Here is a 21459-nt window from a genome sequence, read left to right as displayed (position 1 = left end):
GCCTGGTGATCTCGTCTGGATCTTCACTCCTGTTCGGAAGGTTGGTCTCTCTGAGAAGCTCCTCAGGCGCTACTTTGGACCTTATAAGGTGGTAAAACAGTTGTCTGATGGTACTTATGAAGTTGAAGATTTCGAACCAGACACAAAACAATGAAAGATCAGAGATATGGTCTATGTCCTTCGAATGAAGCCCTGTAATGATCCTGCAACCCAGGGTAAATTCGAAGCTCCAACGACAGGCAACAAGTGGAAAGGTGTTGAAAAGCGTAGGAGCAAAGGAAGTTCTAAGAAGATCACTGCCAGGGCGAACACCAGTCATCGGGAGTCGGAGAATGCAGGACCGGTGACTCATTCCTGGACTAGGAGGACATAACACCGAGACGCTGCTCTCTTAAGTAGGGAGCAATGTCGCAGAGGAAGCTGAGTAGCATAGTCACCGTGGTGTAGTGGTTATGATACTAGCCTGTTGCATGGAGGGTCGTGAGTTCTAAACTGTGAAATTTTAATTTCTATACTCAGTTCGAGTACGTTCCAGAGGTATCCACACATGTCAATAATCATTGTACTGGAATATTCTGTAACAGTATATATACTGTATGTGTTCTGGCTGGAGGCAGTCCTCTCCATGCTCTTGTTTGGGCAAGTGCTGAATAAACCTTTGTTAAATGAAGTTAATATTCATCTAATTACACCTTCTTCTATGTGACAACATATATATCTGTAATAATCGAACAATTGACTTTTTGTTAAGCACCAAGTTTGTTGCAAACTACAGTTTTGGGAGGGGCAATTTTGTAATACCCAAACAACTAGCTCCCAATATCATACCATATCGTTATTAATTTCTGTGCATGTTTCCTTTTCATTATTAGTAATAAGAAATTTGAACCTTGGCACAGGTGGTTTTTAAAATTATCTCTGTAACAAAAGAGCAATTTCAGCAGAATATTCAATTTTTTTAACAAATTTTGTTTCAATTTCGCTTGAGAGTACTTGTTTTACATCTCACACAAAAAGGACACGTAATTTTTTCTCACACGCTGACAATGTGTGTAGTAAATGCTATGTGCAATAAAAATACAAGAAAATATATATTAAGAGTTATCACAGATGTAAGAATATTTTTATTTTTTTATTCATTCACAAACATGACTTTTGTCTACAATCGTAAGAAGAGGCAGTAATTTCTACAAGACATCTACAACTATGTATGTGCGAATCATCAAGGTTTAGTGGATGGACAGTATGATCAGCAGCCACAGAAAATTAGAGGTACGGCCGGCCGAAGTGGCCGTGCGGTTCAAGGCGCTGCAGTCTGGAACCGCAAGACCGCTACGGTCGCAGGTTCGAATCCTGCCTCGGGCATGGATGTTTGTGATGTCCTTAGGTTAGTTAGGTTTAACTAGTTCTAAGTTCTAGGGGACTAATGACCTCAGCAGTTGAGTCCCATAGTGCTCAGAGCCAAAAATTAGAGGTAAATTAATGATGTCAGTGTAACTTAATAGTGACTCCTATTAAAAATATATATGTGGAATAATCAAACAATTGACTTTTTGTTAAGCACCAAACTTGCTGCAAAATACAGTTTGTGCGATTTCAGTAGTGGTACATTGGATTGTGTTTTTCTTACGCTGTGAGTAAGACTATTCATGGCACCAATTTAGTTACAACAAAAATTCATGCTTTAATTCCAATACTGCAAGTAGTAATTATCTCCCATTACATAAATTTCATGCTGATTTATACTCTTTGTGTTAGCTGTTGGGCTGCCTCACAGCACGGTTATTCCAAAAACGACCAACAGACCTCACACAGAGCTTTTCATTAGCAACTGTCAACATGGACCCGCAATTTCAAATTCACAGCATCACGACAAATTATCACACATTACAAAATCCCGTTTTGCAATGGGGAATGTAGCCACAGCGGGAAAAGCCACAGTCTATGACAAAGATTGCACTGAAAGTAGCCGTGATCGAACAAGAAACATTACAACTCAATGCACTTATTCAGCTTGCACTATGCGACTTCACTACCAATTGTTTCCAAAGTGTAATCTCAAACTGATTTGTAGTTAAATAACTCTATATGTTTCTTCCCACCAACTCCCATCATAGCCTCTCAGAATTCCCAGAGTTTCTCAGTCCTTCCACACTTTGCCAGTAAATTCAATTTCCCTGAGAATTCTAAGCTTTCCAGACACGTTGCCAATCTTACTTTGGTTTCTCTTATCGCAAAAAGACAGCTGCTGTCAGCCTGCTACGCTTGATCTGTAAGGGAAGCACTAAACAACACAAATATGGTGAAAATAAAATATCACTGTAACAATGAAAAAGGGGGCGGGAGGAGGGGGGGGGGGGTTACAAGCTTGCTAGTAGGCAAAAGAAATCAGATGATTGTGAAATGGTTTCTTGAACTAAACTATGTAGTTTGTCAGCTTTTGATGCCAGAGCCCTATTTTCTTTACTTAACTGCATCACTGTTTTTAGCCATTTCTTTATCCTCATTTTGTTAGTGTGTTTACTCACATCCAGGTGGAAAATGAACAGGAAGTGGCATGAATCAATGGTCCTACATGAATGAAGTTCCATCACATTACAAATCTCATACTCTACAGAGCGATTAAAATAATTTTGTGATTGATGTTTCAGTGAGTTCAGTCAATCATAGTTCTTTCTCAGATGCCATCTCTTTGTCGTGTTGTCAGTTTTGCAGGCACATGCACAGTTGGGTTAGATACGAAAGGCTGCAAATGGCTGAGATGAGGCAGCCACATGAGAATTTTGTCTCGTGTTGTATCCATCTACAAAATATTGTTATGTACTCGTAAATGTTTTGTTGATTTGGAATAGGCTTTTGAAAGAGTGAAGTGTAGTGTCGTCCAGAAGAAATTAAAATATGCTGGTGTAGACAGGACAGACAGAAGATTGATAATGGACTATATAAAGCACACAAAGTGAAAAGAAAGGTTCCAATGAGGAAGCAGATCATAAAAATGTTGTTTGTCATCAACACTTTTTAATATTTATGCTGTAAATTAACATATCTCAATATTTATGCTGTAAATTGACAGACAAAGCATCAGAAAAGCACGAGTCATAATAGCACGAGGAGGAAGGGTTAAGCCAATTAAGATGTAGACAACTGAGCAGTACTGGCTTAATCAGACAAAGAACTATGCTGTATGAGGGAGAGGAGCTTAAAAGTGGGGGGTGGGGGGTGGGGGGTGGGGGGGGGTGGGGTGGGGGGGAGAAAGAGCACGAAGTGCGAAGAAATGTGGGAAATACCAAAGTGACGAGAATCACCAAATATGAAGGTTCCATCAAAATATCAAGAAGAATGACTTTGCAAAAATGTTTTTACTACTTAAGAAGTTTGATGACGGAAAATGGAATCTGTGTTGAGGGAATATAAAGCAGAATATCTATGAGTAAATGAGCTCTTGAGAAGGTTTGTTAATATTAAATAAAATCCTGATAAGAATTAACCGGCAGGTTTGGGAAGAGGCTATAGTATTTTATGGCAGCAAATCACACTTTAAAAAGAAAGAGGTACAATACTTGGATTATTCTGTATGTGGTTGTAGACAAAAGTGAATAGGGTGAAATGCAGTAACAGAATGACAAATGAAGACCTAAGAATAGGAGGAAAGAAACTTAGAGGAATGTGGAAAATATCTCAGCTGGGAATTCTGTGAATAAATTGGTGGTGATGAAGAAGTGCTGTATGATACATCGTACAGAAGAGAAGGTAACAGAAGAAAGACTCAGAATGCCGGATGATGCTAAAAGTGTACAAAGGTAGCAGCAAATTATGGAAAATGCACAGGAGAGATAAAAGTGGACAACATACAGTTGATACCCATTGTAAGACAGGTACACCACACAAAATGAAAATATGGCAAAGCTGCTCTCATTTCTGTAATGACATTATTTCAATATTTTACTTTGTGTCTAACAAACTGATCACCATTATTTTGGAATTCACACATTTTCTTCCACATGCAGTCTTTATTGACCAACTACAATGAAATTTTTTTTTTTAATTTGGATCATCAGTCTTACCACTGGTTCACTGAAGCGAACCGTTTCCTCTCTAGTGCCAACTTCTTCTCATCTCCAAGTAGCACTTACACCCACATCCTCACTTATTTGTCGTACATACTCTTTGTCTTCGATATAATTTTTGCCCTCTATGTCTCCTTCTAGTGCCCATGCCCTATCATCCAGTCCCTTATTCTAGTAAGTGTTTTCCTTTCCTCGCCAATTCTGCAGAAGACTACCTTATTTCTCATCTTGTCAGTCAGCATTCTCCCGTAACAACACATCTCAAATGCTTCAATTCTCTACTCTTCTGATTTACTCACAGCATAAAACTCAGAACAACTCCAAGCTCCACATGTAGATTCTCAGAAATGTCTTCCGCAAATTTTAACAGGCATCTTTTAGCTAGGAATGCTTCTCTTTGCTTCTCCTAGTCTGCTTTTTGTATCCTCTATGCTTTGCCTATCATGTGTTTTTCTTCTGTTGTAGCGGAATTCTTTCACTCCCTGTACTATGTGGTGTTCAATTTTTATGTTGTGTGTCATTAATCTCTTTAATTAAATTAACTATTGGATGGCCATTCTTGTCTCACACATGTAACATCAATAAATTTTCATAGCAGTAACTCATCAGGTTTCAAGACAGGCACACTTCATCTCCCCCCCCCCCCTCTCCCTTCAACAAAAGAGCTTCAAGCTCTGACTCCGAGGGACCATTCAGTGAGGGCCAGCTGCCGTGTCATTCTCCATGAGAGTCATTCGGATAAGGTACAGAGGGGTCAGCACACTGCGCTCCCGGCAGTTGTCAGCTTCCCAAATCTCAGAGCTGTAACTTCTTATTCAAGAAGCTCCTCAATTGGCAACACGAGGCTGAGCACACCTCTTTACATTCCTCCCACTGAGGACAAATCCCTGGCAATACTGGGAATTAAACCTTGGTCCTCTGCACAGCTGTCAGACATTATATCCTCTCAGCTCTGGAGACTGACCTCCACACAAGAGTCATTAATAACTTGAAGCATGACACTATGAGTGAGCATCACTTTGCACTAAAATTAGTAAAAAGGAATCCGAGCCTGAATATTCAGTTCTGATCTATACAACATGTGTGTCCAGATACAGACTAAAGTATCAGGATCAGGAAGGGGGGATGTTGCAGCTTATCCAAAGCACAGAACGCGATAAACTGAGAGGATGTCAGAAGTATTTGGCACTCGGCACACGGCGAGATGTGGGGCAATGCCCACGGTAGCCAGCTCGTTTCATTGAATTATTTGCCTGAGGATCAATAAAGCGAACTCCACAGCTGCAGTGACGGCAAGCGGCTCACGTGTGCTCACCTGGAGAGTGGAGCGCGGCCCACTGCCGAAGAGTGTGTAGCCCGTCTGCTGTAGCTCCTGGCCTTCACGGCCACGGAACAGGTCCGCCCCATTGAAGTGCCAGCTGATGGTCGCATTGGGGATGCTGTGCGCCAGACACGTCAGGTTGACGGCATGCTGCTCCCAGCCCCACACCTCCTTCTGTGGGGTGTCTGCGAACGACGGTTTGAACTCCACCATCAGATGGCCATTCTTCTTGACCTCACCACCCTTTGAGCAGGAACAGAGAATGGTGTACTGTTCAGTCATTTCTTTACTTCAACGTATGCTACAGTCACGAGTATAAACAAAAACAGAATCGATCAAAGTGCAAGGCGTCTTGAGAAATCGGCCCTTAACATACTATGTAGAAAAATGGAAATGACAACTGAACTAAACATCAGAAAATACATAAATTTTTCATATCCCTCTTAACGTTGTATAAGTGGGATAATAAATACAGAAAGGTAAACCCGTGATTAGGCTTCTGTCCTGATGCAGGCAGAGTGCAGCCTTTCATTCCACAGGGCACTAGGAGTTGGAGGGTGACAAGCTCATCACCCTGGCAGGCTTTTGCCCCTGCGAAAGACAGGAGGCCGAGCAGACCTGGGGGCGTCCTGGAATGAGGAAAAATCCCGGGTCTTCCAAGGACAGAGTTTAGAGCTCCACCTACTAGACTACAGCGGCCACTTCCAAGGGAGGCCCTGCTTAGCACATGAACAACCAGAGAAAAGCAAAAGAATACATAAAAGAGATAACAAAGTTTACAGGTGGCTTCTGCAATCCTGGTTGATTGGAAGAAGGCAGTGTCAAAGATAGGCAGTGTGGTGGACATAAGGAAACATGATAGGAAATGTGTGCCACCACTGCTCAGTGAACTGGAGTCTCCGATGAAAACCATTCACAACAACAACAACAACAACAAAAAACACAGCTGTCATTGAACTACCACAGTAAGATATGTGGGACTACATTACATAAAGACTTGAAAATGAAAGGATTTGACCCATATTTGTGAATGATAACAACATGTTGCAGCAAGTGGGTTTCAAGTTCACCCGTAAAAGTAAGAGGTTATTGGGATCTGTACAAATTAGAAGATCTGAATTTCAACTACATGGCTTACCTCGAGTGGATCGTACTGTCTCTAGTGCAGACAGTTAGGAAATGTAATGTGGAAATAAATCATTGTGATTTTACTCAAATTTAAACAGCAACACACTTGTTAAATGTATCAATTTGCAGCACTGCAGGCCAAGAACAATAATTACAAATGTGTCTATTAAAATCAGTGCTTACTATCCACGACATCATGGTACTGTTACGGAATCTACAATGAGTATGTCAGAATATAAATATGTCAGAAACCATGTTATATGAGGAACAAATGGAAGCAAAAATGGCAAAACAACAATAGAAACATTTTTACAATAAAACAGACAACTGATATTCTGAGTTTAACGGATATACTGATTTAGGATTTACTGACTCTGTAAAAGCATTTCATAAGGTTAATAGAGACAAGTTTTAGAATGTTATGAAGAAAGGATCTATTAAATGTTTCACAACACTTAGGCAAGAACACAACCCACAGTACCTTCACTCCCACAGTAACTTCACTTATCCAGCCCAAAACCATATTCAATTTTCTTTCTTCATCTTCTGTCACTGTCATACTACAGTTGCCAATTAAGTTGTAATTTTACTCACATAATCAGTTTCAATTGTTACAAATCACTGTCCAGTGTGAATGGGAATAGAGATAAATATTTCAATCAGGAACACTACTACATAGCTGCGTAATGAATTAAGAATTAATACGAGAATATATGGCATTGCAAATAAACAGCACAGACAGACAATGATGTGTTCAGAAATAATTTTTGGAAAGTGATACAGGATGCCTCTCTCTTTCTCTGGAAATAAAATTTGGACAGTCTACTACAACAAGAGTGAAGTCAGACAAGGATACAGCATTTTAACTGCCCTTTTTAATATACATTTATACACACAGTATATATATACTAAGATGATTTAAAAAAACACACACACACAATATAATTGAGAAAATGCAAACCCACAGTAACTTCACTCCCACAGTAACTTCACTTATCCACCCTAAAACCATATTGAATTTTCTTTCTTTATCTTCTGTCACTAGGACAACGTATATGTATTCCAGTATGTTTCAGAATGAAAGTCTACAGCCAACTTTAAACATATAGTGCATTTCCCTTCCTTTTCTGTATTTCTACGAATCAGTTCCAGCTAAAGGAAACCCCACTGAACAGTAAAAAACAGATAAAAATAGTGTACTCACTAAAAAGTCAACTTACCTTATTAGTTGCTATGCACTCATACAAACCATCATCAGATCGCAGGACATTAGAAATTATAAGTTTGCCAATTCTCGTCCTGCCATCTGGGCTATCGACACCGTCAACTGTGATCCTGTCCTCGGTCGGTTGGATGCCATTAATGTAACGGTTAGGATTACTCAGCTTCCTAACACAAAGAGAACAAAAACATGAGTGCAGGAAATTAGTTCAGTTAAAGAAAAAAGACAATAAGGTAAATTCCCATCCTCCCCAAGGGAATCAATTGTCACGTAATAATTGTTGGCAGTAATTACATATTTTAGTACGTTTAATCGTTAGGTCGAATGTGAGTGCAAATGAGGTAACATACTTGCATTCGCAAGACACCGAGTTAAAATTTATCAGCCATCTGGTTGAATAACTGTTTTCTTGAACATCATCATCACCATCATCATCATCATCATCATCATCATCATCATCATCATTTAAGATTGATTATGCCTTTCAGCGTTCAGTCTGGAGCATAGTCCCCCTTATAAAATTCCTCCATGATCCCCTATTCAGTGCTAACATCGATGCCCCTTCTGATGTTAAGCCTATTACTTTAAAATCATTCTTAACTGAATCCAGGTACCTTCTCCTTGGTCTACCCTGACACCTCCTACCCTCTACTGCTGAACCCATGAGTCTCTTGGGTAACCTTGCTTCTCCCGTGTGTGTAACATGCCCCAACCATCTAAGCCTGTTCGCCCTGACTGCTACATCTATAGAGTTCATCCCCAGTTTTTCTTTGATTTCCTCATTGTGGACACCCTCCTGCCATTGTTCCCATCTACTAGTACCTGCAATCATCCTAACTACTTTCATATCCGTAACCTCAACCTTATTGATAAGGTAACCTGAATCCACCCAGCTTTCGCTCCCATACAACAAAGTTGGTCGTTCAGGTGCACAGGTAACTTAGTCTTGGTACTGACTTCCTTCTTGCAGAAGAGAGCAGATCGTAGCTGAGCGCTCACTGCATTAGCTTTGCTACACCTCGCTTCCAGTTCTTTCACTATGTTGCCATCCTGTGAGAATATGCATCTTAAGTACTTGAAACTGTCCATCTGTTCTAACTTTGTTCCTCCTATTTGGCACTCAAATCCGTTTACATCTCTTTCACACTGCCATTACTTTCGTTTTGGAGATGTTAATCTTCATACCGTAGTCCTTACATTTCTGATCTAGCTCTGAAATATTACTTTGCAAACTTTCAATCGAATCTGCCATCACAACTAAGTCATCCGCATATGCGAGACTGCTTATTTTGTGTTCACATATCTTAATCTCACCCAGCCAGTTTATTGTTTTCAACATATGATCCATAAATAATATGAACAACAGTGGAGACAGGTTGCAGCCTTGTCTTACCCCTGAAATTACTCTGAGCCATGAACTCAATTTATCGTCAACTCTAGCTGCTGCCTGACTATCTATGTAAAGACCTTTAATTGCTTGCAAAAGTTTGCCTCCTATTCCATAATCTCGTAGAGCAGACAATAACTTCCTTCTAGAAACCCGGTCATATGCCTTTTCTAGATCTATAAAGCATAGATCCAATTCCCTGTTCCACTCATAACACTTCTCCATTGTTTGCCATAAGCTAAAGATCTGGTCCTGACAACCTCTAAGAGGCCTAAACCCACATTGATTTTCATCCAATTGGTCCTCAACTAATACTCGCACTTCCCTTCCAACAATACCTGAGAAGATTTTACCCACAACGCTGATTAAAGAGATACCTCTGTAGTTGTTACAATCTTTTCTGTTTCCATGTTTAAAGATTGGTGTGATTACTGCATTCGTCCAGTCTGATGGAACCTGTCCTGACTCCCATGCCATTTCAATTATCCTGTGTAGCCATTTGACATTCCACTGTATTTGATGAGGTCCGACTTAGTTTCATCCACCCCAGCCACTTTATTGCACTGCAATATATTGACCATTTTCTCCACTTCCTCAAATGTGATGCTATTTCCATCATCATTCCTATCCCATTGTACATCGAAATCTGAAACATTACTGATCGTATTTTCACCTACATTGAGCAACTCTTCAAAATATTCCCTCCATCTGCCCAAGGCAACAGGATTCACCAGCAGTTTTCCTGACCTGTCACAATACTTGTCATTTCCTTCTTACCTCCCTTCCTAAGACTGCTAATTACATTCCAGAATGGTTTTTCCAGCAGCTTGACCCAAAGTCTCTAACCTGTTTCCAAAGTCTTCCCAAGATTTCTTCTTGGATGCACAGTGTCAATAAATGATTTTGCTACTGCCTCTCAAAAGTAAGATATCTAATAAGAGCTCTGTAGTAAGCCATGTGGTGTTTCTTGATTTCTTCCAGTATATTAATGCATTTAACATTGGAAGTAAAGGGATAAATGCATTTTTAAAAAAGGCAGAACTCAGAAAATGTATAATACAAGTACCTTTATTGCACAACTTGACTATAAGAAGGGGTAAACTGATAAGTCATGCCCCGAAGCATCAAGCTGTCGTCTATCACATATTGGTGGTGAGTGCGTGCATTAAAAATTGTGGAGGAAGACCAAGACTGGGCTGCAGTAAGGACATTCTAGGTTCAGGCGAATGCAGGTTGTAGTAACTGTTGGAGACTTGCACATCTAGACAAAACAGAAAAATGTATCAAGCCAATCTTCGGACCGAAGTTCACAGCACATATGCCACACAAGACATACCAAAGAAGAATGTTATCACAATAAAATATGATGTCCACCTTCACAGTCTATAAGAGAATAAACCCTGTGAAAACTACACCAAAATGGTATCCAAAATGGAGAAAGAAATTCCCGTTCACAGAGTACTGAAATCTTGGTAAAAAGCAATTCCCAAAGATCAAACAATGTCAATTCAGTGATTGAAGAACAATCAGCATTAGGATAGATGGCTAATCACCATAAAGAGGCGACTCTGAGCAGAGACACGCACATTTGAAAGTAGACTGTTGGTTGTTTTTTAGCTACTGGACAAAGTCCCTCAACAAATTAAAACCACACACAGACTTCCAGACTTGTGGCCACTGTCACCCATGGGTGCTGTGGCGGTCTCGACTTAAGGGGAGCCGGAGGTGCCTATGCTGCCCATGTTAAAATCACTAAGTTTGAGGAACGTTTATGAATAAACTACCAAATATAAAAATTTGAATATTTTTTTACATATAGAGTGGTTTAGTATTGCAGTTATGACAGAGGGATTATGGGGTATCTTTTCTAGTTTCCTTCCAATTATTTTTTTATTAATGACCCAAATTTTTTTTACAAATAATTGCTTTGTAATTAAACTGAAATGAAACTACTGAGCATATTGCCAAATGGCTGTATAAAAATTTCATCTCTCTAGCTAGAGTGGATTTTGAGAAAATGTTCCTTATATTGGAAAAATTCTAATTTACGGGAAATGGCTATCAAAGTTTCTCAATACATTCCGGCACTATAGGATGGATTATCAGGGTCTTCTTCTTCATCCTCTAAAAGTTTCCTCTTCTGTCTTCTTTTCTAGCCTGTTGTTCCATCATACTTCATATGCTTTTCTCTTCTTTCTGCTCCTCTTATCCTTTCTCTGTCAATATTTCTTAGTGCTCGTACAGTGTTCACCCCAGCTGTAAATCCTAATGCCTTCAGAACTAACACTTCACACTGTTCCCTTGGTTGTAGGTTGGTATTGCATCATAAATGCCAAAGTGCAGTGTTTTTATGCTTACAAACACCCTTTTAGGAATCACTTTCCAAATCAAATTGTTTACGCTCTCATTAGGATTCTGTGTCTTTCCGTGTAGACATTTGGGTAACAATTCTGGCTGTGCTAAGTCATAAAAAATTGGTTTTATTGCATTTATCACAGCTGCTGGCAAACCATGTTTGTGATCGTAGTCCTTTTTTGCATTATATTTGCACCAGGATTTTTTTGAGCACAGGCTGTGTTGAGGGTATTCATTGGAAGAGGCAGTATGAAGGAACAATGCCCACACTGCTTTTCGCATGTCACTAACATTACTGGTATTTTGCCTTATAGCATACCCATAGTATCTCTGTAGACGTTCAATCACCTCATCAGTAAGCCTGCCTCTCCCTCCTATTGTCTTTCCATCACTGAGCTTACTTGAACCCAAAGTTTGTTTGAGCCTTCGAAGCCATGCACCCATACGCTTTTGCACATGTCCAATGCGTTCCAACTTTTCAACTACAAATTCATTTCCATATGGTTTCAGTTCCTCTATGTGGGGACTGAACGTTCAAAAATTTGTTTCACTCCATCCACTTCCATTGCTCCACTTGATCCACTAAAATTTGCCTCACAGGTTCCACTGTGCTCTCCTTCGATTTTATTTTTGCATCTACAATGTTTTGATAATATTGCAACATCTATCACTTTTGCACTATCACCACAAGTAGCAGTTACAATCCCATTCAGGGATTTGTGACCCCTATTTTACCAGGAACCATCTAATGCCACTACCAAATCCCTAGAACCACCGTTCATTTCTACAGATTTCTCCACTGCTTCCTTCATGGTTTTCAAAGCCACATCTTCAACAGAGGATCCTACCAGTTCACAGTAGTACCAAAATTTGCTTGGAGGCGATGGAAAGTTCATAATACCACAAAACAGTTTACCAGCAGCAGACCCTTTTCCAATGGATCGAAGACCATACACAAGTCGAACATTCACATCAAACACTCTAGATCATCCATTTTCACCAAAGAGATTGGCATGTGAATTGTAGAAAGTCACTTGATACTTGCAACATGCACAGATTATCTTCATCTCACAAGCTAAACCAAAGTGCTTTGTTATCTCTAGTCCCACTCCTACACTTGAACACATTTTGCACAGAACACTTTCTTTCAGCACAGAAGATAATAATCCAATATTCAGTACTTTGTTAATATCATCACTGTCACTAACATATTCACGAAATCTGTCACTTCCACCAGTCAGCTTCTTGCTAGAAGATGTCACAGGGCTATGGCCGGCCATGTGTTGCTTAGCAGAAAAACGCACTGTTTCAGTAATTTTAGTATCACAACTTGGTATTAGTGTTAATTTTCTTTTCCCTGCGTTCTTCCTCTTCTTATATACACGGTTACTAAAACGTGGCATCATAACCGGAACAACGCTTTACACAAGAAGTATAATACTACCAACAACAGGCGCAACACTGAACTAATTCGAAACGGTAAACAGCAAAGAGACGATGTTGCGCACTCTTAGCACTTCATTTGTCACAGAAAACAATGCAGCCAACCCTTGCACACTCGCTGTATGCGTAACATAAGGCGCTGTATGCGTAACAGGCCGAGAAAATCCCCAGCAGTTCGCCAGGAAGTCACGAGAGGGTGTTAGATGCATTCAGCGGCCGCCCATTTCCTCTGCAGGCGTGGGGGAAAATGGTAATAACTCCACTTCTATGGCGAGTAGAACAATAATCCAAAGTTTACATTAAAGAGGAATTTAATTTTCGGCAGGGGGGGAAAAAAAAAAAAAAAAAAAAAAAAAAAAAAAAAAAAAAAAAAAAAAAATAAAAAATAAAAAATAAAAAAAAAATTAATAATAATAATAATAATAATAATATTATATATATATATATATGTCTGCTTGTGTCTGTATGTGTGGATGGATATGTGCGTGTGTGCGAGTGTATACCTGTCCTTTTTTCCCCCTAAGGTAAGTCTTTCCGCTCCCGGGATTGGAATGACTCCTTACCCTCTCCTTTAAAACCCACTTCCTTTCGTCTTCCCCTCTCCTTCCCTCTTTCCTGATGAGGCAACAGTTTGTTGCGAAAGCTTGAATTTTGTGTGTATGTTTGTGTTTGTTTGTGTCTATCGACCTGCCAGCGCTTTTGTTCGGTAAGTCACCTCATCTTTGTTTTTTTATATATATATATATATAAAATGTAATTTTTTTGGATTTGACCACCTCCGGCTCCCCTTAAGAGGGTAGTGGGGGAACAGAAGAGGTGTGGCGTGAGAGGCACAAGATGCTGCAGACTACCTGTGGGAGTGTGGTATTCCACCCAAGCCTCTTCTGTACACCACAACCCAAACCAATCAAGATTGCTACTTACCCCAGTCAGACCACAGCAATACCAATCTGTATTATTAAAATGCGATGCCAGCATATAGAGGCAGTAAAACTTCCGATTTTCAATATTTTGACAATTACAGACTGAATTTAAAATACCATCATAATCTACTCCTTAAGAGTTATAATCTAATGTTAAAAGTTTAACACAAAATACAAGTATTACTGTTAGAAACAGCATATTTTTCTTGCGGCAACACAACTGGCAGTGTGCAAATATGTGGACTTCACCCATTATTTGAGAATGATAGCACTTGGAGACTTCCAACAAAGTTTTCACGTAATTTGAAACCTTTATGAAACTTTTTTGTCACTGTCAACTACCACAAAATGATAAAAAAGTTTGTTGTTTTCTACATTTTTGCTGCTCATGCAGTCAAACTTGAGCATTAGCCGAGACATTTTAATTTATTACTTCTTTATTACCAACTGTATTTGCAACACAGTTTGCAGACAGTGTCCGCATACACGACTGAAAGTACCTGCATAATTATGTCACTGTACGACACATAGTTCAAGAGATATAACATCATAAACATTGAGAGGCATAAAAAATTAGCTTTTGCTTAAACTGGAATGTAAATTACCCAGTTTATTATCATCTTGTGTTTCATAATGAGAGCACTTAGCAACTTCCAACAAAATTTAAGTGTAATTTCAAACATTTCCCAAACTTTTTCTCGCTTACATGCTTAAAGGCAAAATTTAATACATCAACTCATTTGTAAAGTAATCAAATGTTTGAAGCTGTTTCACGTGCTGGAGTTTGAGTCTTTAAAGAATCAGAGATTTACTGGTCTATACTAATTCCTGTTGATAGCACCCAGACATCTTATGTGTATTGCACCTAACATTTAATCAAATTTAATCTCTGCCCAAACTCTTTGCCTTTACAAATGTCTGCTTGTGTCTGTGTATGTGCGGATGGATAAGTGTGTGTGTGTGCACGAGTGTATACCTGTCCTTTTTTCCCCCTAAGGTAAGTCTTTCCACTCCTGGGATTGGAATGACTCCTTACCCTCTCCCTTAAAACCCACATCCTTTTGTCTTTCCCTCTCCTTCAATCTTTCCTGACGAAGCAACCGTTGGTTGCGAAAGCTGGAATTTTGTGTGTATGTTTGTGTGTCTATCGACATGCCAGCGCTTTCGTTTGGTAAGTCACATCATCTTTGTTTTTAGATATATTTTTCCCTCGTGGAATGTTTCCCTCTGTTATATTAAAATTTATATGTTTTATACACTCTTCAATAGCACGATCCATATACTTTGTTAAGTGTGTGAACGTAAAGTCTCACAGTAATGTATGAAACAAAACAATATATGTTACAAACAGGATCCCTGCTCTAGCATTAGGAATTTTTTACCCTATTGCTAATCTGCAAGGTGTACTTGTACCTGCACTTGGGTGTGGAAATGAGAGCTACTCACCTAAATGTAACAGCAGGTAGAGGGGAACCAGTGGCATGACACTCGAGGACAGCCTCCGAGTCTTTGCCTGACGCTACGGATATGTTATCGAAGCGGCCAATCCGCGGTCGCACGACAACAGTCACTTCGACGGTGGCAGTAGCGGTCCCAGCGGCATTCTTGGCTGTGCAACTGTAATTGGCTGCATCCTCTGGCCGCACCTGTCAAATTGTAAAAAAATTATTTCTCACACGCACATACGCATGCGTGTTCGCCTGTGCCCCCACATGGCACCATCAGGATGCAACATATATGTGCACAGGGGTGTGTGTGTGTGTGTGTGTGTGTGTGTGTGTGTGTGTGTGTGTGTGTGTGTGTGTGTGTGTGTGTGTGTTTGTGAGCGTGCACACATGTGCATACCTGCTGGCTTGAGAAAGGATTTCTTTCTGAAAGCCAGCAAGTTTTCATCCTGAGCATCCTGTTCTCTGTGTGTCCGCTGACAGCTCAAAGCTTCCATTGTATGGTGTGTGGTTTGCTTTACACTCATACCACAAATATGATTTATGAGACATGCAGAGATTGGCGGTTGACTCTCAACATGGGCAAAAGTAACATACAAGATATGATCAAATAGTAACAGGAATTTTTTTATTTAGAGGGCTTTATACATCCAATTTTCAAAATTTTTTAAGATCTTGTTAGTAGACATATTCCGTATTATGAAGGATTGCTACTCACCATACAGTGGAGATGCTTAGCTGGAGATGGCGCAACAAAAAGACTGTCAAACAAGTAAGCTTTCAGACAAAAAGCCTTCCTCCAAATTAGACAAAAAACACACACAGGCACACGCACAAGCACAACTCGCACACGCATGATCACTGTCTCTGTGTGCTGAGGCCAGACTCATAATATAGTCATTATTCCATTCTGATGTATGTTTGCATTTTCAGCAGTTTTGAATGCAGTATAACCCCACTTTCACATTCCCGGAATTAACATTTTGCCGCCGTTTATGACATTTTTTATCACTTCTGTCAAATTTCCTATGTCCACAATGTTAATTCGCACCCGATTTTGCATCAACACATTTATAATTTTCTCGTGATTTATGTATTACAAAAAAGTGTTTGTGGAGAAAAAAATGACACTAGCATGATGTTGGCCAACCAGTAGTGTTTATAAATAGTACGTGGTTAAGTTTCTTTACACCAGAGTACTATACTCAGCAGATTTGAACCAGCAAACGTGTAACAGCTGCAACAATTCGTGCCGTGCCTCCCGCCGCTGCCAAGCTCTACTTGGCATTGTGGCTGATGGAAGTAACTAGTTTGTTCAAATAAAGATATTATGACCAATCACAACAACCGTTTTGAAACCGTCTCTACTGTGCAAACACATTTTCGTGATTGTTGTGATCATCGTGTCACCTTTGTCAAATTATATTTAGTGTGTTTCGTCGTTTGGCCACTTGTAGCGCTAGTTGACACCGTCATTCATTTATGTATTGCCCAAAGGGTTTTACTTTTTAGTATAAACACAGCACTGGTTACACAAGTTTTTCATGCTGAGCAAAATGTGTTTCGAAAATTTATTTATAGTCAAAGTGCAGTATTTATGTGGGTTTTTTTGCACAAACAATGTGAATGATAGTTTGCAAGAGTGTGGCTTTCTACATAACTGAGAATGCACAGTACCTGATAACTTCAAAAATATGACTACAGGAAAGAGGCAGAACAACACATGCAAACACCTAAGAAAATACTTTTCTACGTATTTGCCATTGACAATGAGAAAAATTCTTGAAACCCACCATGCTAAGCATGAGAAAATACGTAAGTAGTGGAGTATTTCAGTATTTAAATAATGAATGACAGCTGCAGGCTACATAATTTTTACAGCTTAAAACGTTATATCCCATATTTTACATTTTCATGGATTTTACACCATTTTTTTCAAGTTCCTTCAAAAGTGTAAAAGCAGGGTTTCACTGTATTTAGTTTACTGTTGCAAGAGGTTATACATGTTTAAAAGTGTTCAGCGAATTTTTACTTCTGAAAAAGATGGAGTAAAGAACTTGCATTAAATTTTGCTTGGAATCAAGTGTTGCACAACATTCAAAATGGCTTTTGGGGATCTACTATGAGAAAGACAAGAGTTTACAAGGGGTAAAAAACTTTCAAAGAGGGTCAAGAAGACAAAAAGAACGACCACCCTGGACACTCTAGCACATCACATCAATTATTGATGACAATGTACAAGAAGTAAGGAAAATGGTTCTGAAAATCATCAAATCACCATCTGAGAAGTTGCTGATGATATCAGCATATCCTCTGGCTCAAGTCAAGCAATTTCTGGAATGTTTTGGGTATGAAATCTGTAGCAGCAAATTTTGTTAAGAAAAAAAACTGCTGGCAGAGGAAACTTCTCACTGTTTTCTTCAGTTTCAATGGGATAGTATATCAGGAGTTCCTGCATTATGGTCGTACGGTCAATAAGGAATACTACCTGGACGTTACTCGCCATTTGTGTAAAGAAATCCGAAGAAAACGAACAGAATTGTGGCAAAACCACTTGCGAAAATTGCATCACGGTAATGCACCCACTCATGTCTCACTGCTTGTCCTTGATGTTCTGGCAAAAAAATAAAACTGTTATGTTGCCTCCACCACTGTATTCACTGGATATGGCCCTCTGCGATTTTTTTCTATTCCCAGGCTGAAGATAACCTTGAAAGGAGGTTGCTTTGCCACCAATGATGAGATTAAAACAGAATCACTGACATAGATGAACACCATAACAAAAAGTGAGTTATAGAAGTGCTACAGAGACTGGAAAAAGCACTGGCACACGTGTATTATATCTGAGCGGGTTATTTTGAAGGGAACAAATGTGATGTTCATGAATAAAATGAAGATTCTTTATGAGAAACAACTTTTCTCATTACTCTTTAATCACACTTTGCATTACGCATAATCAGGCAGAATGATTCAGTACTGTATCATTACACAATTGCAGAGCAGTCACTGGAAGAACGCACCTGTATTAAAAATCTCGAAGTATGCATCTGGAGCAGTTGCAAGTGGAATAACTGTAGGAAATTAATTGTAGGAAATGCAGTTCCCAGACTGAGATTCATTGGAAGAAATCTCAAGAATTGCAGTCCAACCATGAATAAAGTAGCTCACAAAAACTTTTTTCCACAAACACTTGAATGCTGCTTGTCAGTCTGGGACCTGTACCAGATGGAACTGAGAGGGAAAAGGAAGAAGACCCAAAGCAGACCAGAATGTTTTGTCACAGGTTCATCTACGAAATGCAGTGCTATGTAAGAGTCAGTCTGCATTACAGTGTGGTTTACTGTTAAAACCCTGGGAGTGTACGTCCCTAGAAGAGTCAATCAATATATTGCTCCCTCCTATATATATCTCACAAAAAGACCATGAAAGTAACATTAGAGAGATTCGACCTCACACAGAGGCTACCAACAATCATTCTTACTGTGGACCCTTTGCGACTGGAACAGGAAGGAGAGGATGTGACACTGCTACACAATTTACTCTCTGCTAAGCATCATATGGAGTCTTCTGGCTCAAAGATATACTTGAAATCACAGCATGAACATTGCTATTAATGGTGATGTAAGGAATCAAGATCTATTCTCAATAAAGAGCATCATAAATTCTCTCTCTCTTTCTGTATGTTTGGACACGTGCATGCACACTTATGTTTATAATGGGAACATACAGTGTAACTCTGTGCACCGCCTGTACACACACCTCACGAATCCTGAGCTCCCCCAGCAACACGTCAGCAGACACGCGATCCCCGTCCTTGGTTAGGTCGCGAGCCGTGTCGACGCGGATCCAAGTGTAGCGTGGAACGGGCTTCCCTGAAGCTGCGCACTTGGCCGTGAAGTCGGTGCCTTCGACTGCTTCCAGCTTTGGTGGCAAAGCACCCGACATTTGAGGTGGTGTGTGGACCTGCAGAAAAATACAGCAGTAGGAAATTAGAAGATCTGTACCCTGTTATGTCTTTTACCTTAGGGGTGTCAGTACCACAGAACTGCATTTCAATGAGACAAGACACAACAAAGGAACACTTCTTTTCAGTTCCCCTACTATCCCATTATTTCCAGGCATTGCCATACATTCCACTGCTAGTGGGTTTATTCATGTTACATTAAGAAATACAGCAATGCGTCACTTTTTATACAGCTTTATTTATATCGAGACACATTTCAGTCTTTGACCCATCTTCAATTCCCATAACACATTATTTCTTGTGCACCGACAAGTGCAGGATTTGTTATGTGACTAATTTATGAGTTTCTTAATATTGGAGAAAGTAAATAACAGTCACTGGAGAGTATGTTGAACAGGCTATAACTGAATTTAACAAAAGATATTTTTCATGTAATGGTCAAACACTTGCTACTAGGAACCTTTGTCGGAAGAAAGTCCTACCCATGAACAAAAAAGAAATAATTATTCCTTGAAAAGAAACCTCCTAATGTTATGTAAAAGTCTGCTGTTCTCCGAATTTTGAGAGGCACAGATTTCACATTTTACTGTATGAAATTTAGCAGCAACAGCGATATGCAGTTCGGAGTATTTGACTAACAGCCAACTCGATGTATTGTAGTTAATAGCATGAAGGACACATCACATACAAACGTGAACTTTTTTGTGTGTGTGTGTGTGTGTGTGTGTGTGTGTGTGTGTGTGTGTGTGTGTATTCACAGGAGAATGACCCAACTGTTTATATTCTTTAATACCTTTACTTGCACGTCTGAAAGAAAAGACATTACTGACAAACGACAGCCGTATTAAATTAGTTCGAAATAAATTTTCACCTTGCAAATATCTTGGCATCAGCTGTATTGTGGGTAGATACAGGGTGTTTCAAAAATGACCGGTATATTTGAAACGGCAATAAAAACTAAACGAGCAGCGATAGAAATACACCGTTTGTTGCAATATGCTTGGGACAACAGTACATTTTCAGGCAGACAAACTTTCGAAATTACAGTAGTTACAATTTTCAACAACAGATGGCGCTGCGGTCTGGGAAACTCTATAGTACGATATTTTCCACATATCCACCATGCGTAGCAATAATATGGCGTAGTCTCTGAATGAAATTACCCGAAACCTTTGACAACGTGTCTGGCGGAATGGCTTCACATGCAGATGAGATGTACTGCTTCAGCTGTTCAATTGTTTCTGGATTCTGGCGGTACACCTGGTCTTTCAAGTGTCCCCACAGAAAGAAGTCACAGGGGTTCATGTCTGGCGAATAGGGAGGCCAATCAACACTGCCTCCTGTATGTTTCGGATAGCCCAAAGCAATCACACGATCATCGAAATATTCATTCAGGAAATTAAATACGTCGGCCGTGCGATGTGGCCGGGCACCATCTTGCATAAACCACGAGGTGTTCGCAGTGTCGTCTAAGGCAGTTTGTACCATCACAAATTCACGAAGAATGTCCAGATAGCGCGATGCAGTAATCGTTGCGGATCTGAAAAATGGGCCAATGATTCCTTTGGAAGAAATGGCGGCCCAGACCAGTACTTTTTGAGGATGCAGGGACGATGGGACTGCAACATGGGGCTTTTCGGTTCCCCATATGCGCCAGTTCTGTTTATTGACGAAGCCGTCCAGGTAAAAATAAGCTTCGTCAGTAAACCAAATGCTGCCCACATGCATATCGCCATCATCAATCCTGTGCACTATATCGTTAGCGAATGTCTCTCGTGCAGCAATGGTAGCGGCGCTGAGGGGTTGCCGCGTTTGAATTTTGTACGGATAGAGGTGTAAACTCTGGCGCATGAGACGATACGTGGACGTTGGCGTCATTTGGACCGCAGCTGCAACACGGCGAACGGAAACCCGAGGCCGCTGTCGGATCACCTGCTGCACTAGCTGCGCGTTGCCATCTGTGGTTGCCGTACGCGGTCGCCCTACCTTTCCGGCACGTTCAGCCGTCACGTTCCCAGTCCGTTGAAATTTTTCAAACAGATCCTTTATTGTATCGCTTTTCGGTCCTTTGGTTACATTAAACCTCCGTTGAAAACTTCGTCTTGTTGCAACAACACTGTGTTCTAGGCAGTGGAATTCCAACACCAGAAAAATCCTCTGTTCTAAGGAATAAACCATGTTGTCTACAGCACACTTGCACGTTG

At 40.0% G+C, this 21459-nt stretch overlaps 1 protein-coding gene across 2 annotated transcripts in view; it reads right to left on the bottom strand.

The window, feature by feature from the left end:
* LOC126425011 (fasciclin-2) overlaps positions 1-21459 on the bottom strand; it is a 927523-nt gene that overhangs the window by 109342 nt on the left and 796722 nt on the right. For both annotated transcript variants that reach the window (XM_050087916.1, XM_050087917.1), the window contains exons 6-9: positions 19051-19254; positions 15293-15492; positions 7737-7905; positions 5383-5631 (exon numbers count right to left, since the gene is read on the bottom strand). In XM_050087916.1, coding sequence (XP_049943873.1) covers positions 5383-5631; positions 7737-7905; positions 15293-15492; positions 19051-19254 — 822 coding nt within the window. The remainder of the gene's footprint in view (positions 1-5382; positions 5632-7736; positions 7906-15292; positions 15493-19050; positions 19255-21459) is intronic.

The sequence above is a fragment of the Schistocerca serialis genome, chromosome 10 (genome assembly GCF_023864345.2).
Source record: "Schistocerca serialis cubense isolate TAMUIC-IGC-003099 chromosome 10, iqSchSeri2.2, whole genome shotgun sequence".
Lineage (NCBI taxonomy): Eukaryota > Metazoa > Arthropoda > Insecta > Orthoptera > Acrididae > Schistocerca > Schistocerca serialis.
Note: the sequence above shows the minus strand (reverse complement) of the source record. Positions and strands in the feature narration are given on the sequence as shown.